This window comes from Vespula pensylvanica, chromosome 3, assembly GCF_014466175.1.
Source record: "Vespula pensylvanica isolate Volc-1 chromosome 3, ASM1446617v1, whole genome shotgun sequence".
NCBI classification, from domain to species: Eukaryota; Metazoa; Arthropoda; class Insecta; order Hymenoptera; family Vespidae; genus Vespula; species Vespula pensylvanica.
This window is the reverse complement of record NC_057687.1, coordinates 382,083-399,679: the sequence shown is the minus strand read 5'-3', so window position 1 is coordinate 399,679 and position 17,597 is coordinate 382,083. Positions and strand designations below refer to the sequence as shown.

The window sequence follows — 17,597 nt, the reverse complement described above, 5'->3', positions numbered from 1 at the left end:
TACGATTGAGAAGAAGAGAAAATCATTCAACTTAATATCGCTAACTCTTAACTCAATCGAGAGTCATCAAACGTGCTCCCCCTTTTCCTCTCTTTCTCTCTCTCTCTTTCTCTATGATGTTCCAAGCGGTGCTATAGGAATCATATTCCTATCGATAAAAGATAACATCTTCCACGCGATTTAATGAATGTGGGAGAATCGTGAAGTCAGGGAAAACCAGGTACGTAGCCGTAGACCGTGTGAACGCGTTTGAACTTAGGACTCGTTTACCTGTTAATTGTAATTAAACGATTAGGTCATGGATTCTAATCGATCGATCGGGAACATCTTTCGTGACGAACGAATATAAAAGTTGGGAATTTATCGTATCTTTTTGGTTCCGTTTGAATTAATTTATTGAAGAGAAAATTCTTGTTATCCACTTGAATCGAAAAATTATTAAAAACATTTGAGAAATATGTTTATGATAACGATTCGATTAATCTCCGTTGAATCATTTTGTTAAAAATATTTTCTTATTAACTTTTTATAATTTCTGACGAATAAAAAATGTCTCGTTAATACGAACGAAGCATATCCTTTAAACCCTTTACTCTATCCATCAAAGAATTTCCCATCAAAGTGAGAAGTGATTGGTCCTTGCTCACGAAAGCTCGTCTTTATGTTTTGCGCCGAAACATATGTCACGACACCCAAGAGACGAACAGAGGGGTACTTTTTTTTCTGCGAACGTGCGCCTTTATTCGTGGGGCGTATTTTCCCTGGGATAAATGCGGTCAAACGTAAGGTATAATCTATTTAATTTATCCGAAGGGAGAGAAAAAAAACATAAAAATTACTTCCTAAGTTTATCGTATAATATTTTCTTAAATCTTCTAAAGAAAATACAATTTCCTTTTATTTTACGTTTACTATGTTCTCTAAATTATAATGCGATACGAATAAGTGATATTTTTTTTTAATGTAAATTATCATTCGAGTATAGAGTTCAGAATATGCGTTTGATAATCTCACAAAATGATATCTCCAAGTTTCTTCGGCTCTGAATGAAAGATTATCCCGATAGAACCATGAAAATTCGTAACGTCCCTTTGTGAGAACTTCGATCTCCTCTCTGGTCTATAAAGCTGACACGGTGCGCGTTGAGTGGATTACCAACTTCGGTGCAGATCTGATCTCAGAGAGCAGAAGGCAGCTTTGCTTTGAGAAACCGGAAGCAGCCGGCACGAGCCGAGAGATGCGAGCGGGTTACCAATGTGCACCGCTTACTCATCATCTGCCTTTCATTTGAACCGAGGGTTCAAATTGCCATTAGAAAAAAATGTCCGAGAAAACCAACAGACATTTTTATTTTCTTCCTTAATCTTTTTATTATTTTTTCAGATATTAATTTATACGATTAAGCGAGAGGCAAAGTTTGATTTTAAACGATAAAAATTTGCGCGTATTTTTCTAAAGGCAATCGCTTGATTTTTTTTCATAACATTAAATTTTTTTATAACATAAATCGTATAACATTGTTAATTTATGTAACATAAATTTTTTGTATAATATTTAATTTTTTTATTTAAAATAAAAGTATCAATGATAAAACTAAATTAAGCACGATCAACGACGTTTCGTTTGTGGCAACGGTATTCGATTGGAAATATCCATCGAATTGCGCAAAAGGTAAGCAAATCCCTGTTTTGCATACGAAATCTCTATGGCCAGAACTACTCGAAGTCTTTATCGCACTCGAGGGCACTCGCACGTGGTTGACAGGTGACGGAATATTTAAGTGTGCCTCTAGAAGTAACAGTCACCTCCTACATGCTGCTTTTTTCGAGACACGCGACGAGCATTGTATGCAAATGAAAGACAGATGTAATAGATAAGTAGAAAATTTTATTCGTTTCGAATCGTCTCCTCTTTCTCGCCACGTCTAAACCTCGAAAGACATAGCGAGAAAGAGAAAAAGAAAGAGAGAGACCTGAGTCGAATTTAAGTTAGAATAAAAAACATACAAATAATTATGACGAAACGATAATTACAAAAATGAACATTAATTCAAACAATCGTTCTGTCATATTATATCGAGACAAACTCGATGAACTCAAGAAAAATAAATAAAATAAGAAAATCGATTGAACATCGTATAAGTATCTTTCGTCAACCCACCCGAGCAATTTACGAATGCGATCACTATTTTTCTCTAAAGATCAATTAAATAATTTTCAATCTTTTGCGACTATCAAGAATAACGAACGATCTCCCAAAGATCTCGCGAAAAACTGCGGAAAATAAAAAGAACGAATTTAACGAACGAAGTGACGGAAAGATAGGACCGATTCACACCGACTCAATGAAGTACCATCAGCCATCTATATAATACCCTTGCTTTTTTACACCATATTTTTCGCAATAATTGTCGCATGAGACAAAAGCGAACCTCGATATTTCTTTTTTGTCCTTTTTTTTCTATTTTCTTTTTAGTATACTATGCACGAGCTAAAAGAGCGATGCGCGATTTCGAGTTTATTGCGTAGAAACTAAAGGATGGTTAGCGGGATCAGTAGTGAATGGTTGGCTCCCATGGGTCAGAGGGTAACGGGTCCAGAGATAGTGTCAGTGACAGAATCTGTACTCGCCAGTACGTATATTATATATACGTACCTGTGTGCAAGTAACCAGAGTGTACTGGCACGGAGCCATACAATAGGCCAGTTTCAGGGACAATAGCCGTGGCCAACAATCAAATCAGCGTACTATCAGCCACCCACCCCATTCGCGTTTATCCTTTGATCCGCTCACTCGCTTGCTTCCTCGCTCGTGGGGCGGCAAACACTCCTGATTGCACACCCTCTGTGTTTAAACAGCCTCCAACTCTCTCTCTCTCTCTCTCTCTCTCTCTCTCTTTCTCTGTTCTACACTACTCTCACCACCCCTCTGTCGATTCTCTCGTCTCTCATCTCTTGTCTTCCTCTCTCTCTCTCTCTCTCTCTCTCTCTCTCTGTCTGTGTCTGTGTCTCTGTCTCTGTCTCTCTTTCTTTCTCTGTCCGTCTGTCTATCTGTCTGTCTCTCTCTCTCTCTCTTTCTCTTGAGATTCTATTAGAACGTTCAAAAGCTTCAAGAAAGAGCCAAGGGAAGACTTTCGTTTGATGCAAAACTCTGTTTCTTCTCTTGAATCTTAATTTTCTGACGTAACGATACTTATTTAAAAGTTTTGAAATCGGTGAGTCGAAGAACGTAAGTTCTTTTCTCTCCTCTTTTCTACCATATTTAAATAAAGATAGAAATGATATAAGAAACGTACTATTTTAAGTATTTAAATGAGAATTCTGAAGCTTATTACTGAACTTGAAATAGACTAGATAGTTTTCTTTTCTAAAGGAAAGTTATTCTATGTTATTTAATTTGATAGTCGTCCTGACACACCTGTCGGCACGTGGTAGGAAGTAACGCTAGGGTTATCAGGAGCACACGTGCCATTATATCAAAAAGCACGTGTAGGATAAGTACAGGAACTCGTCATTACGACGTTGTTACACCGACAAAAGTGCAGATATTTAAGACATCAAATTCACGTCGTTCTCTATCATGAAAAAAAACCCTTTTGTCGTCTTTCAAACGATATAAAATATTTTTCGTCGACTGTATTTATACGTGAAACAAGAAACTGATAATCTATCATATGATTAAATAATCATTTTTAAGAATTAAGAAAGAGAAGTTTGAGCTATTCTAATAAAATTAGAAAAATAAAAATAAAAAAGAGTAATGAGCTTTATAAGTCGATTTATATCGTTTATCTTAGGGGTTAAAAGCGTGAAATGATGAATTCGTTTCTAGTCCCTAGTCCCTTCTATCTCTTTCCCTTTTTAAATGGGAATCGTAGGAACCCGACAATTTTGAGGACGTGTTCACCTCTGCGGATATGTTTGCGTCGTGGGTTCAGGTTCGATCGAAGCGTAACGGGCCGTTGTCTTGAATGCGGGTACCTGGGGTTGGGGGAGGCAGAAGGGATGAAGAAAAGGTAGGAGGTAGGTGGTACTTACAAGGGACATCCCGGCCCTACTTCGAACCCGTAAATATGTGACGATATACTTATCTACGTATATTAGATGCATGCTACGTAATTAGGTATACACCGAAGAATAATTTTTTATTTTTATTTCTCTTCAATCATTCTAATCCAAGCGTACCAGTTTATTTCTATCGATTAAAACATTATCAAACGTCTATTAACTATAATTATCGAATTTTGAAACGTTATGGTATTGATCTATTTTCTTAATAATACCTGCCAATATCTATCGATCTTCGACGTTAACAATTTTTCGAATTTTCAATGTAATCGGTATAAAGTAGGACATCAAATATTAGTCAATTTCGATCTTTATGAGAAGGAAGATCCTCGATACAGAAGAATTTACCGATACTACAGAGAATTCCAAAGCTCTTTTAACTGACGAAAGGGGGGATGTAGGAGGAGTACGAAACGATCGATTGATGCAGAGGTCGAGAGGGGTTACTACCGACGATTAGATACACTCGAAAACGTAAGCAGACGCTAATTGGTCAAGAGAAACTCCACCTATGGGCGGAGCTTCGAGTTTACTCGTCAGAGAAGGGCAACCGAGGTGGATTCTCGAGGAGCCCGGTACAACGTGCTGTCTCCAGCCTAGGCCGTTTCAACTATGCGAAGACGCATTCAGTTCACGCGGTGACTTCGTATCGCATGCATCGATAGATATATATATATATATATACATATATATATGTATATATATGTGTATATATATGTGTATATATATATATATATAAGCATATTTATAGTAAACGAGGAGATCGAAAAAGTTAAAAAGAACATAGTATCTTTTTTCGAAAGAGACTATAACCCTCGGCGATTTATGATTGTGTAGATATTCTGTGATATATCGGTAATAATATACGCGGGTGTAATTTAGAAAATTCGATCTCGTAGAAAAACGTGATTTATTTTCTTTTTGGTTTATTAGTCAGTGAAGTGCCCTTTGGCCGTAGTACGAGCAACTTTCGAACGATACCTTTCATCTCGAAGACCGACCAGACGATCCGATTAAATTTCTGTTATTTTCTGTGAGACACCATTTACGAAGCGACATCGATTATGGTAGTATTGTAAGTATCGCAAAGTGCAATCCATTGACTATATAGTACTTACTTACGTTTCTTTCTTAAGAACGAATTCATTTCTATTTTAATTACGCTACGTCTAAGTCTAATGTTATTTGACAAAACGTTACTCGATATCAGCTAAATCTTTTCAATTTCGATCACAAGAAATTAATTATTTCGTTGCTTATCCAATAACGATACTTATTCGAGCTCTATATGGTAAAAATCGATGACTTTAGAGCAGATGTCAACCATTGTCAGCATCGATTTCTTTTCGCGAGAGAAGAGAGAATTTCCATGGTATCTAATCAGTGGGCGTACTACGGGTTTCCCATTGGTGTGTGGGCGTTATCACGATACCCGATTGGTCGGTCGGTTTTCTATAGCAAACTTCCTATGTGCATGCGCATGGACTTATCCTTCGTGGAACTTTATTAATTTCGAGATTGCATATACATACGCTCGATAACGTTCGTCGTTTTAATTTTAATTAAGTATACTTCGATTAAAATCAAGTTCCATTTAATATTCCTTTTTATGGTTCCTAAGGAACATTTTCAAATATCATCTATATAAAATTGTATCATTGTTATTCTAATAAAAATCGGTGCTAGATATTTCGATCGTTCGACGCACTGATTTTTATATCGAATACGACAATATCATCTTTTTTAAATAATATTTAAAAGAAAGAATCGAATAAAATTTTTCGTAAAGACGTCCTTCGTTAATTCGTTAAAAATCCCGATTACGGATATACTTAAGTCCCACCATTGATCACGACCCAACACCCCGAAGACAGATTAAATGAATGTCCGCGGGTAAGACGATCCTCTTTTATCTCGAATCTCGAGAGTCTTTCTTTCTCTTTCTCTCTTTCTCTCCATGCCCTCTAAAAAGACGAACTCTTCGAGCCTACGATTCACCTCTTCACGTCATTCGAACCCTTTTATAACGATTTAATACGACATCCGAATTGAACCCGACGATTCACGTGTACTAATTCGTATGTATCGAATGAATCACGAAATAACGCATAATACTTTAGAAAATCTTTATCCAATCGATTTCTTAGAAAGAAAAAAATATCGCAACAATTTATCAGAATTCAGTCAACAGAAGACGTTATTTTTATCATAATTAAAATCCTCTAGTGCATATGATTCTTAATTTCTCTTCAACCCGGTAAAAAAGAGATCGTATCGTTTAACATACGAGAGAGTAAGAGAGAGAGAGAGAGACGCAAGAAAGCATGAAGGATTAATTCGTTTATAATCGCGAGATTAACTCACCGCGAATTAATTCACCGCTGGTGAGTTAATCTCGTGGAAAGATCCGAGAGGAGCGTTACTGCGACTAGGAGATTCTGCTACGGAGAATTCGAAGAAGAGGGAAAGAGACAGAGACAGAGAGAGAGAGAGAGAGAGAAAGAGAGAAACAGAAAAAGAGAGAGAGAGAGAGAGAGAAAGAGAGAGTGTGTGTGTGTGTGTGACTGAGAGTGAAGAAAAAAAGGATGGATAGGAAGAAGGTAAAGAAAGGGTTAAAAGAAGGTAGAGAAAGGGAAAGAGATAAAGCAAAAGAGAGATACAGATAGAAAGAGAAATTTCTTTCCTTTTCATCGGTGCCTTTCGTGATATTTAATCGCCTCACCGCGTCTCGTATCTCCCTTAATATCTGAATGCACCCATACCAACAGGAACCAACAGTTCCTTCCTCCTTTTTTTTCCTTCTCTTCGAGTTCAGAATGAATTTAAGAATATTCACGCGCTGTTTTCACTCTTTTCTCTCTCTCTCTCTCTCTTTCTCTGTTTCTCTCTGTCTCTCTTTCGGTATTCCTACGTCTTCGACTTCGGACAATCTCGGCGTAGCATCGTCCGCCGATGTATCATCTTACTCGGTGCTAAAGGCGATGACTTTATCGCCGATCCGGGCAATCATTCACCTAAGCAGACTCTTCTCTCTTTCTCCTTCCCTCTTTCCTACTTCGCGTCGACTTTCTCTCTTCCTCGCGTCGTTCCTCTCAAAGGTGTCGACGTAACGTATAGTAAACGCCCGCGTGTCTGACCCTCTCTCTCGTTCTCTTACTTTTTACACTCTTACTCTCGCTTTAGAATAATGGAATAATGAAAAAAAAGGAGTGTGAAATTATCATCCTCCTTGGCTTCTTCCATCCTGGAGAAATAAGAACAACCTAATCGAGAATGGAGGCCAGTAATGTAATCGTAATAATTAGGTATATCGACGTACACGTAAGTTACTTGAAAGAGAATGAACCGTCTGTATCGTGTAAATGATTACATTATTAATTGTGGACTTAAACAGATATAAGTATTTCGTTGGACTATATTATTGAGTTAATAATCAATTCGTCTAATACTGAATTATTCTAATTTCGTTTCTAATTTGAAGATATATTCATAAGTACGATTGAAAGAGTATCACCAATTGGAAATAAATGAATATACTATTTTATTGTAGTATTGTAGTATTTCAACGTACAGATATTGAAAATTCTATCGGAACTTCTTTGAGACGAAAACATGGACCCGATGTGACCCGCTCGTTCATGAGACGAGTAAAAATCTACTCTCGAGTAGGTGTACAAAGATCGTAAACGTCCGGATAACCGTGCGACTCGATAAAACCCACGGAAAATAAACGTAACGCGTAACTCATACGAATAATCTCGTCCTGTAGGTGTAGACGAGCGTGAAAAGCTAGCTTCGAACAACCTTTTTGCAAACGTATCTTCTTCTTTTCAAACGTTGAGATCGAGGGATGACCAAATGAAGAGAATCGAGAGAGACCGACTTTTGATTCGTTCTTAGTAATCGAATGATTGAAAAACTATTATTAAGAAGAAAAAAGAAAATCAGTAAACTAATGAATTTATCATGCGATAAGTTCGAATAAATAAAATCTATATGCTGTATACAGATATGTATTTGAATCGATAAATGAATTTCTCGTTTGAAAAATAAATAAAATCTATATGCTATGTAAAGATATGTATTTAAAGAAATAAATGAATCTCTCATTTAAAAAATCGTATATCTAATTCGAAGTTTAGGATCGTACTCGCTTATTCCCGCTTATCGTCCGCCACATCTTATTTCGATCCTAAATTAAGAAATAGTCGGCTTTTCTTCCTGCCTGTAATCCTAGCCAGCAGGTTGAGCGCGTGGGCGTCTCACTACAATTTCTTCTATGTGTATTGCACTCGTGTCGTTGACACGTTACCTCGCTACGAATAACACTTTATCCATGTGAATCTCCATATAAATATATACACACATATACCTACATATACAGATATATACATATATATATATATATCTACACGTACCATTTATATCCACAGTTAAGAAATTTTCTCAATTCTCGATAAATCGTTTCCCGAACGAATCTACAACATGATACGTTGATCCATTACTTATCAAAAATAGTTAGAGCAGTATCAGCATCGTAGAAAAATCTATTAGGTATATCGACGTCTTTTGCTCCTCGTTTAGTAGTTTCATATCAGTAAGAAGTTCAACGAAAGAAGGATTCCGGAAAGAGAGGCTGCGAGCGTGCCCGTTGTCAGGCCACCCACGGGCTCCCATAAGTATGGCGGACAAGGTACTGCCAGGAACGTACCATAAATCGGGATTTTATCTCGAGGCTGCCGTGCTCTCCTGGCGAATGCCGCGTGATTGCGCAACACTAAATTGGTTCTCAGTTTCGATTCGACGAGATTCCGATTTCAGGGTCTTCAAGGTCGAGCTCTGTCGCACGACCACGACGATTTGTCTCGCGAATTCTTTTTTCCCTCCTCCACCTCCACCTCCTCCTTCTTCTTCTTCTTCGCCATTTCTTCGTTCACCGCCTTCTCTTTCTCTTCTTCTTTTTCTTCTTCTTATTTCTACGAGCGTCTCTCTGATCAACGACGTTCCATCGTTACGGTCCTGATCTTTAAGAAGATAGAGATTGCAGGTGTCAACGCATCTTAATACTTATGTAGCACGAGTTAGTTCTCGTCTTTTGCATGTGTCACATCGCTCGCTACCTACGTGCATCAGATTTCTACTCCTACGATTGGAGAAACGAGCTCGTCTTGAAGAACCAAGGTCGAATTGTGAATACTTGCACGAAAAAAAAATAGAATGTCGATTAAAGAGAGAGAGAGAGAATAGAAAATTATCTATTTCAAAACCGAAACAAACACCTAATCGATAAAACTTCGTTCTCGTATAACTTACGTTGATATATCTCGAACGCGTTAAACTAAACGATGAAATTAGGATCGCTATTGTGAATGAAACTGCCCTATTGTAAACGTTCGTTTCTACTTTCAATGGGAATGTTTTTTATTATTAGGAATGTATTTTAAGAAGTAGCGACGGCCGTTCTGGGTTATTGCTTTTTATCGAATGATCTATGATTGTATATATCGCGGGTCATAGATCCGAAGAAAGACGAAGAAATTCTGATTCTTCGCACGCATCATACGACAAGGGCAAGCTTCCATTTACGTGTAAACCTGACGTTTACTGTCGCCCACCGTAGCGTCAATTAAATTTTGAATAACAACGTGTTAGATATATATACTCGCATAGCGTTCGACCGGTAGGCGTACCTCGTAGCCATTGTTGATTTTACCTTGACGTCTTCCCTTTTATCGACTAAAAGATTTTCAAAGGGAGAAATGATTTTACGGCGACGCAGAAAAAAACACGTATACGAATATACCAACGTCACCCGTAAATTCGTGAAAAAGAAAAAAAATGAAATATATATATATATATATATATATATATATATATATAGAGAGAGAGAGAGAGAGAGAGAGAGAGAAAGTAGTATCGGTAAAATAAACCTAAGCGATCTGAATTTACGATAATAATAAAATATTCAATGATATTCTAGGAGTCGCGTTGGTTCGCCGACGATGTCAGCGACTGTCGCCGGTAATCAACAACAACATCCTCATCAGGAATGGGATATCAATGATTCGAATGTTCCAAGGGTAATTATAACCTTCTTTTCTTAATTAAATTTGTACTCTTGTAAAACCGTTTAAATTTATAGAAAAAATATAATCTCATATACATATATATAATCGTCGATGATCTTTTGCAGAACGTAAGCAGATAAAAATGGTTTTTAAATGATTTTTTAATTAACATCGACGGATTTAAATCCTTCGAGTTTCCTTTTATTTGATATCTTACTTGGATGTTTTTTATTGTTTATTATTACAATGACGAATAAATGCTTAAAACTACTATCTTTTTGATAGATTATTGTAATATATTATGGATATTAAATAACCAATAGTTCGCTATTATTAATAAAATTTATATATATACTCTCTATTTATGAATTTACTAGAGTTTTTTGAAACATAAACAATTTTTGAGACGATTATTATAAAATCTTCGATGCTGTATATTTCGCGAGCATTACTTTAAGATGAATATTCAAAAACACAGTGGTGTATCTAATTAATTGAGGAATATGTAAATTTAAATTATATGTATAATAACAATTATTAAATTCGAGTAAAAAAAAATATGAATTAACTCAGCAATCTATGTCTAGTAGAGCGAAAAATTGTCGTATCATTTTACGCGAAAAGAAAAAACATATATCGAAATAACAAATACAGGAAGATCTGAGAGAGCATGTGAAAAGATGTGGTATAAATTTAGAAAGAATAAATAAATATTTAGAATTTAAAAAGAATTACGATAAATCAAAATGTGATAGATCTCGAAAAACTATTGTAAAAATGAACCGCCACCGCATTTATCATTTATTCAAAAAGAATCGTTTTCAGATTGTTGCTGATATTCGAAGAGGACAATGATTTGTTTAAAATAATAAACGATTTAAATATTAGCATGAGAACCGTTCATAGACATTTTCATGAATTTAGTCAGAAAGGACATCCGTGTCCTGAAAAAAATACTCACAAATAAAAATTTGAAATTGCAGATTGTTTTCGCATAAACAGTGAAAAATTCGGGAAAATGCTATTTTCTGATGAGTCGAAGTTCAATAGAATGTCTTCCGATGAAATACGATATGTTAAACGTGATAAGGACGAAGACTTTAATCTAGGATGTATCATAAAGGACACTCAAGTACGGTAATGACAACGTAACCATATGGAAATTGTTCTCGCGAAATGGTTTAAGACCAATTTGAAAAATTAATGGCATTGTGAAGAAATTTCAATATTTGGAGATTATAAAAAAAAAATTATGATACCTTATATATGTGAATATATGGTAAATAATTCCATCTTCCAACGAAACCATCATGGAAAATATACGACTAAAATTGTGAAGCGATACTTTACGAAAGAAAATATTATGGTCTTTAAAATCACCAAATTCGAATCTTAATTTAATAGACTGGATTTTAATTCGATTTGTGACATATCGTTAAAAGAATTATGCAGAGATATAAATCAAAAAATTTGAATGATATACTGCAATTTGAACAAAGTGAAGCGACATTTTAACAGAACAACGTATAAAGTTATTCAACTCGATATCACAAAGAGTGCTGCAGTCATTAAAAATAATAATTATTGCACCGAATATTAGATTTTTAGATTATTCATCAACCCTGGTTTTATAATGGTTTACGTCAACAATGAAGAATAGAATTCTTGAACGATTTTAATGAACAAGGCGTCATTTTAAAGAAGAATGTTTAATCTAGGATCTCGCTTTTTCAAATTTTTGAGAAATTAATTTTTCTGAAATTATTTTCTTTCGTATTAAAAAATGATAATTTTCGAGAATAGTTTATGCATAAAAGTAAAGTTCTTTGGAAAATTTGAAAAAACGAAATCCTATATTAAACCTTCGTCTTTAGAATGAGATCTTGTTCGTCAAAATCGATGAAGAATTATGATTTTTCTTATTATTGGCATCTAAAATAATGTTCCATGTTTGCGTTTGTAGTTCATATTTTATCCATAACTATCGTTGTAGTCCACACACGCTTCGAGCGAAAGATGATGAACAGCCTTAACACAAATACCTTTTTCATACGCAGCTTAAATTAATACCTACAGCAAATATAGCATCGAAGCTTTCATGCTCATCATCTCAAGGACTGTTTATGTTTTGAATGAGTATTAGTACATAAAGCGTAAGTGTGCGTATAGATTGTAACGATTGTAAATCATTAGGATCTAATAAGATAATAATTATCCATCAAAAGAACAGTCATCTTAAAATAATGTCCACAGAAAATACAGTATCAAAGATTTTATGTTCATCGTCTTAAAAATTGTTTATATATTAAAAGACTCGATATTATTCGTAGATAGAGCGTAAGTGTATGTATAAATTAATTACGTACCATTGCTTACTTAGCATCTAGCGATATAGTACAATTATCTATCATTATTTAAAAATCGTCTTAAACTTTTGTCCGCCACTGTACTTTCGAATATTTACTTCAAACGAACTTCGAAGATATGTAAGAGTATAAATCAATGACACGGATTCCGCTTTAGGTCGTGGAATACGATCCGTGGTGCGAATGGGCGGATGGCCACGTACGAAGGGTATATGGACCGGATTGCGAAGAAGCAAGAAGACATGCATCTGGCTGGGCTATGAGAAATACAAACAATCACAACGTCAGTATCCTTAAAAAGTCTTGCCTCGGAGTTTTGGTCTGCTCGCAGGAATGCATATTGCCTGGCGGTGGAAGGGTACATCTACGACCGGCGATTTGCGACAAGGTACGCAACCTTTTTGAGATCTCAACGATATATTTCCAAGCGAGAGCTAATAAATTAGTAGAGTGGAATGTTTTACGAACTTGCTTAAAGCTATGCGTCTTAAAGCGATTTTTCGTTATTACGGTGCTCAGATTTCGCAATCACGAATCAAAGGTTATAATGTTCTCTCTTGTATCGTTATAAAAATAAAGGATTAGTGAGAATTAAAAAGGAATTATATTTTCAGGCTAGAAAGAAGCAACAAGGTAAACCCTGCCCAAACAGACAATGCACTGGCCGCTTAGAAATTTTGTCCTGCCGCGGCCATTGCGGCTATCCCGTTACTCATTTCTGGCGACACACCGAACACGCGATATTCTTCCAAGCTAAAGGACAACACGATCATCCACGACCAGAAGCGAAATCTACTTCCGAAGCTAGAAGAAGTGTAGGCGCTGGCAAGAGGGTCAGAGGATTAGCGGTTTTACTCGCAAGAGAGGCTGCTTTAGGTTCCAAGGTACGTCTTATTTATTTATTTATTTTTTTTTCGATTAATAAACGATCTTCTGACTACGTCAGAAATATATATCTACACACGCTCAGATATAAAAGATTTCAAATAGATAGGAAAGAATTTTATACACAAAAAAATTCATTAACTATAGATCACAAGAACATAAATTATCATTTGCGAGATTTCAGATAGATAGGAAAGATTTTTATATACAAGAAAATTCGTTATATTTGCAATTGTCTCAAATTTCAATGTAAAATATATAAAAATTTCTATCTGTTCGCGCATACTCATATATTATGTGTCATATATTTACTTAAAATATATATTCTGATTAAATATATTCTGATTAAATAAATATTTTTGAAATATATTCTATCGGAGAGTTGAAACTATATGCATCATCTGATAGCTAACGTTCGAAAAAATTTTCGCTATATACTTCCGATAATAGTCTTTTAAACGTTCTTTTTACACGTATTATATATACATCAATTTAATACAATAATATTAATCAACGAGACAGTAGACATTTATTACTTATTATTCCGTATAATATTTGCAAGTTAGCATTTTCTAGAATATTACTTTTAATATTTAATTAGAAACTATTAACTATTTTAATTATATTATTATGTAATTATACTATTATTATTTAATTAGAAATTTGCTTTTCAAAGTAAAGAAAAATCGAAATTGAATAAATTTACCTGAATAAATGAATCTACTGGTCCTACTATTTCCTTGTTGTTCTAGAAACACCTTCTCCGATTATTCGTCAATAATCGTTTCTCTATTTTGCAGTTAATGTCACTAAGAGGAACGAAAAGGCCAAATACCGATCCAGTTGAACAACCTCCAAGAACTACAGCACCACCACCATTAATCTCAGACAAAGGTGTGGAATATATACGACAACTAATAATTGATTTTTTTACGCACGATGATCTATATTCGTTAATGATATTAAATTACCACACTACTCGCTTCAAATCAAACTAAAATTAACTAAAACGTTGGACTTTTTTCCCGTAAAATTATGTACATGTAGCGCGAACGAAGTGAACGCAAATTTGAATGTTCCTACGATCTTTAGCTACTAAAATCGACCACATGGCGACGTTACCATCGCAACATGGCCGACATTGCTGTCATTATTATTGGTCGATTAGAATTTGAGCGCGAATTTGATCGTATTCGTAAAAATTACTCGTCAAATTTTTAAGTAATATAATTGATATTATTTCTATTCTTTTAGGATATTCCTGTTCCTGTCCCCCATTCGAATGCATGTGTGCCATGCAAACAAATTCATCGTATCAGCATCAACATCACCAAACTACGATTTATAACCAGCAACAACCATCGAATGAATCATACTGGTTACCTGATACGATACCGATACAAGATAATACAGTAGGTTATTGCCTGCCAAATCAAATACCGCAGGAAGCATCCTATCCAGAATTTCCAACGTTTAGCAGCGATCTTTTCCAACCGGAAGAAATCTTCCAACTAGACCAACCGCTACGACCAGATTTTCCAACAAATTCTCAAGACATAGCAAGATCACCGCCGACTCTACTCGACTTGGGAAGTGGTACTATCAAATACGAAGTCAAGCAGCACAATCAAGAACAAACATACTGGAACCAATTTTTGAGCGAAGATTCTAGCAGCAGTCATCTTAGCATTCCTCAAGACGAGAGACTTCAATTTCCTGCTTTCGACACAGTCAAGGATACAGGGTTCGCCTCAAGAAAACCATTGAATCAATATATTTCCGAAAAAAATCAAAATCATCCTCTCGAGGATAATTTAAACTTTCAAGGATATGATCGGACGCAAACTCCGAAACCTTTTACAAACGATCGTATTATAAAGAACGATCAGGATCATCAGCCCTATTGGAATCAGTCTCATCTGGACGAGCGACTTCATTTCCCTGGTTTCGATTCACATAAAGAAAATATTTTGTCGTCCAGAAGAGACATAGATTGTTTCAAAGACTGTCAGAGCAATATGATCGACAGATCAAATTATGGAAATTATCAAAGACCGAAGAACGAGATGGCTCTGACTGATCCTAATCGTTCAGAACGCAGTCCGGTTTCTGAAAACAGAAATCCGTATTCGTTCGACGGCTATCAAGTATTTGAGGACTCGAACTCAAAAAATCATCAATCGATCGTTCGACCATCTCATCCGAGATCGAATCATATCGGTCTTGACGAAAGATCTCAAAACGTTTATGGAACGCACGAGATGAACCCTGAAGTCACCGAAAGACTTTTTCCTGAAGCTTCGTCCATCGAGCCAACCGTACAACCTCAAAATAGCCCCGAACATTTCTTCTACTCCACCAACGATCGTTGTCATTACACGTGCGAAGTTCTTGATAACAGATTGCCTCAGATGACGATGACAAATGCAGCTCCTGTTCATCATCCTGTAGTTAACGGTTACAGTGACGTCGCTGATATCGATCTCCCACCTTTCGTAGACTATACTCTAGTTGGGATGCTGTGCAGTTCTACAGAGGAGGATACAACGACAAGTATGATGACTGGTTGTCCTTCGAATTCTCAAGCTTTCGTTCCTCATCACTAAAAAAAGAAAGAAAGAAAGAAAAATAACACGTTCCTTCGTCCGACATATGAATTTGTATTGTAAATAAATATATTACGTTAGTTGCACCAAGAATAACTGTGCAATAGAGATTTAATCCCATTTAATCGGACATGATCACGTCGATAGGGTTAAAATATATATACGTATATATATTATTTTATATATATATATTTTTTAGCCCTACATATTTAGAAGTACATAATGTATATATTATAATATATGTATATTATATATATATATATATATATATATATATATATATATATATATATACAATGAACTTCGGGTCAAGAAAGGATAAAAAGGATAAGATTGAGTGAATAGCTCCTACACGAAAGTACTCGAGTTCTCTATATAACTTTGAAAAAAGTCACATCGTTTATTTGTAATTGTATTTATTCGTAACAGATACTCTCACGATCACAATTGTATGTATATTATGTAATATTATTGTATACCTATGGGTTACACTTTCTCGATTACATACGCAATATCTTTTTTTCACCTTATTTCTTTCTTCTTCTTCTTATTTCTTTTTTTTCTTTTTGTTCTTTTAAATCTCTTTTATTCTCGATAATTAGCAAACGTAAAAGAGAGGATGCACGAACGAAACGGGTGCGAATCCGTCTACGCAAACAACGCACGTCACCAACGAGAGAGGATATCCATGTAAATAATACATACATACATACATACATACATATATATATATATATATATATATATATATATATAACACTTTCTTTCTTTTGTAATATTTTGAAAAAGAACTAACTGGAATTTAGAGTTAAAAAAATAATTAAATTAGTTATTTACCTGTCTGAGTTAATCAAATATATATATATATATATATATATATATATATATATGTATAAAAAAAGGAGAGAAAAAGAAAGAATGAAAATAAAAATCAGAAAGACAAGTGAACAAAAGCTTTCTCTCGTTGATACGTTTCGTTATATCAGTTATGTTCGCGATTCAAGGCGAACAAGTTCATACTTTCAAGTTCTTTTAATTCGATATTGCCACAGCTCAGATCTAACGAATCGAATGTCCCATCAAAATGTTTTACTTAATTATGATCGATTGTCAAAAAAAAAAAAAAAAAAAAACAAGTAAATTAATAATAGATTAGTTCTACTCTCTGTCTCTCATCGCTATTATGTACCTTATTCCGTCAGAGTCCATTTCTCACGGTTCTAAATAAAATTTAAAGAGAAAAGAAAATGAAAAAGAGAAAGAGAAAGAGACAGAGAAGGAAAAAGAGAAAGACAAGAAGCAGGAAAGAGATAGATAAATATATAGATAGATAAATAAAGAGAGAGAGAGAGAGAGAGAGAGAGAGAGAGAGAGAGAAAGAAGAAAGATAATTCAAAGAAAAGAAAAAAGAAAGAAATGGTTTTAGAAATTATTTCAATAGCGAATTCTTATCGAAACAGATCACAAACATGTAAAACGAACACACATATATTTACCTACATGTGTATATATATATATATATATATACTTTTTAGGCATCTAATGGTAAGTAAAAAAAAGAAATCTTAGTAGTCATAGGATCGCTAAAAAAATAAAAGCGACACT

General features: G+C 34.9%; 1 protein-coding gene across 1 annotated transcript; it reads left to right on the top strand.

Moving 5' to 3' along the window:
* The first annotated feature begins 5,009 nt into the window (after positions 1 to 5,009).
* LOC122627745 lies at positions 5,010 to 16,207 on the top strand. Its single transcript, XM_043809186.1, has 6 exons — positions 5,010 to 5,142; positions 10,048 to 10,147; positions 12,659 to 12,889; positions 13,116 to 13,385; positions 14,187 to 14,280; positions 14,641 to 16,207. Exons 1-6 carry the CDS (start codon positions 5,132 to 5,134, stop codon positions 15,990 to 15,992), a joined length of 2,058 nt encoding a protein of 685 aa, XP_043665121.1. The 5' UTR covers positions 5,010 to 5,131; the 3' UTR covers positions 15,993 to 16,207.
* Positions 16,208 to 17,597: the final 1,390 nt, after the last annotated feature.

Excerpts from the sequence above, each read along its gene's own strand:
- LOC122627745 (XM_043809186.1), top strand. Across the intron at positions 10,148-12,658 it reads ATGATTCGAATGTTCCAAGG|GTCGTGGAATACGATCCGTG; the intron begins GTAATTATAACC and ends ATTCCGCTTTAG. Across the intron at positions 13,386-14,186 it reads AGGCTGCTTTAGGTTCCAAG|TTAATGTCACTAAGAGGAAC; the intron begins GTACGTCTTATT and ends TCTATTTTGCAG.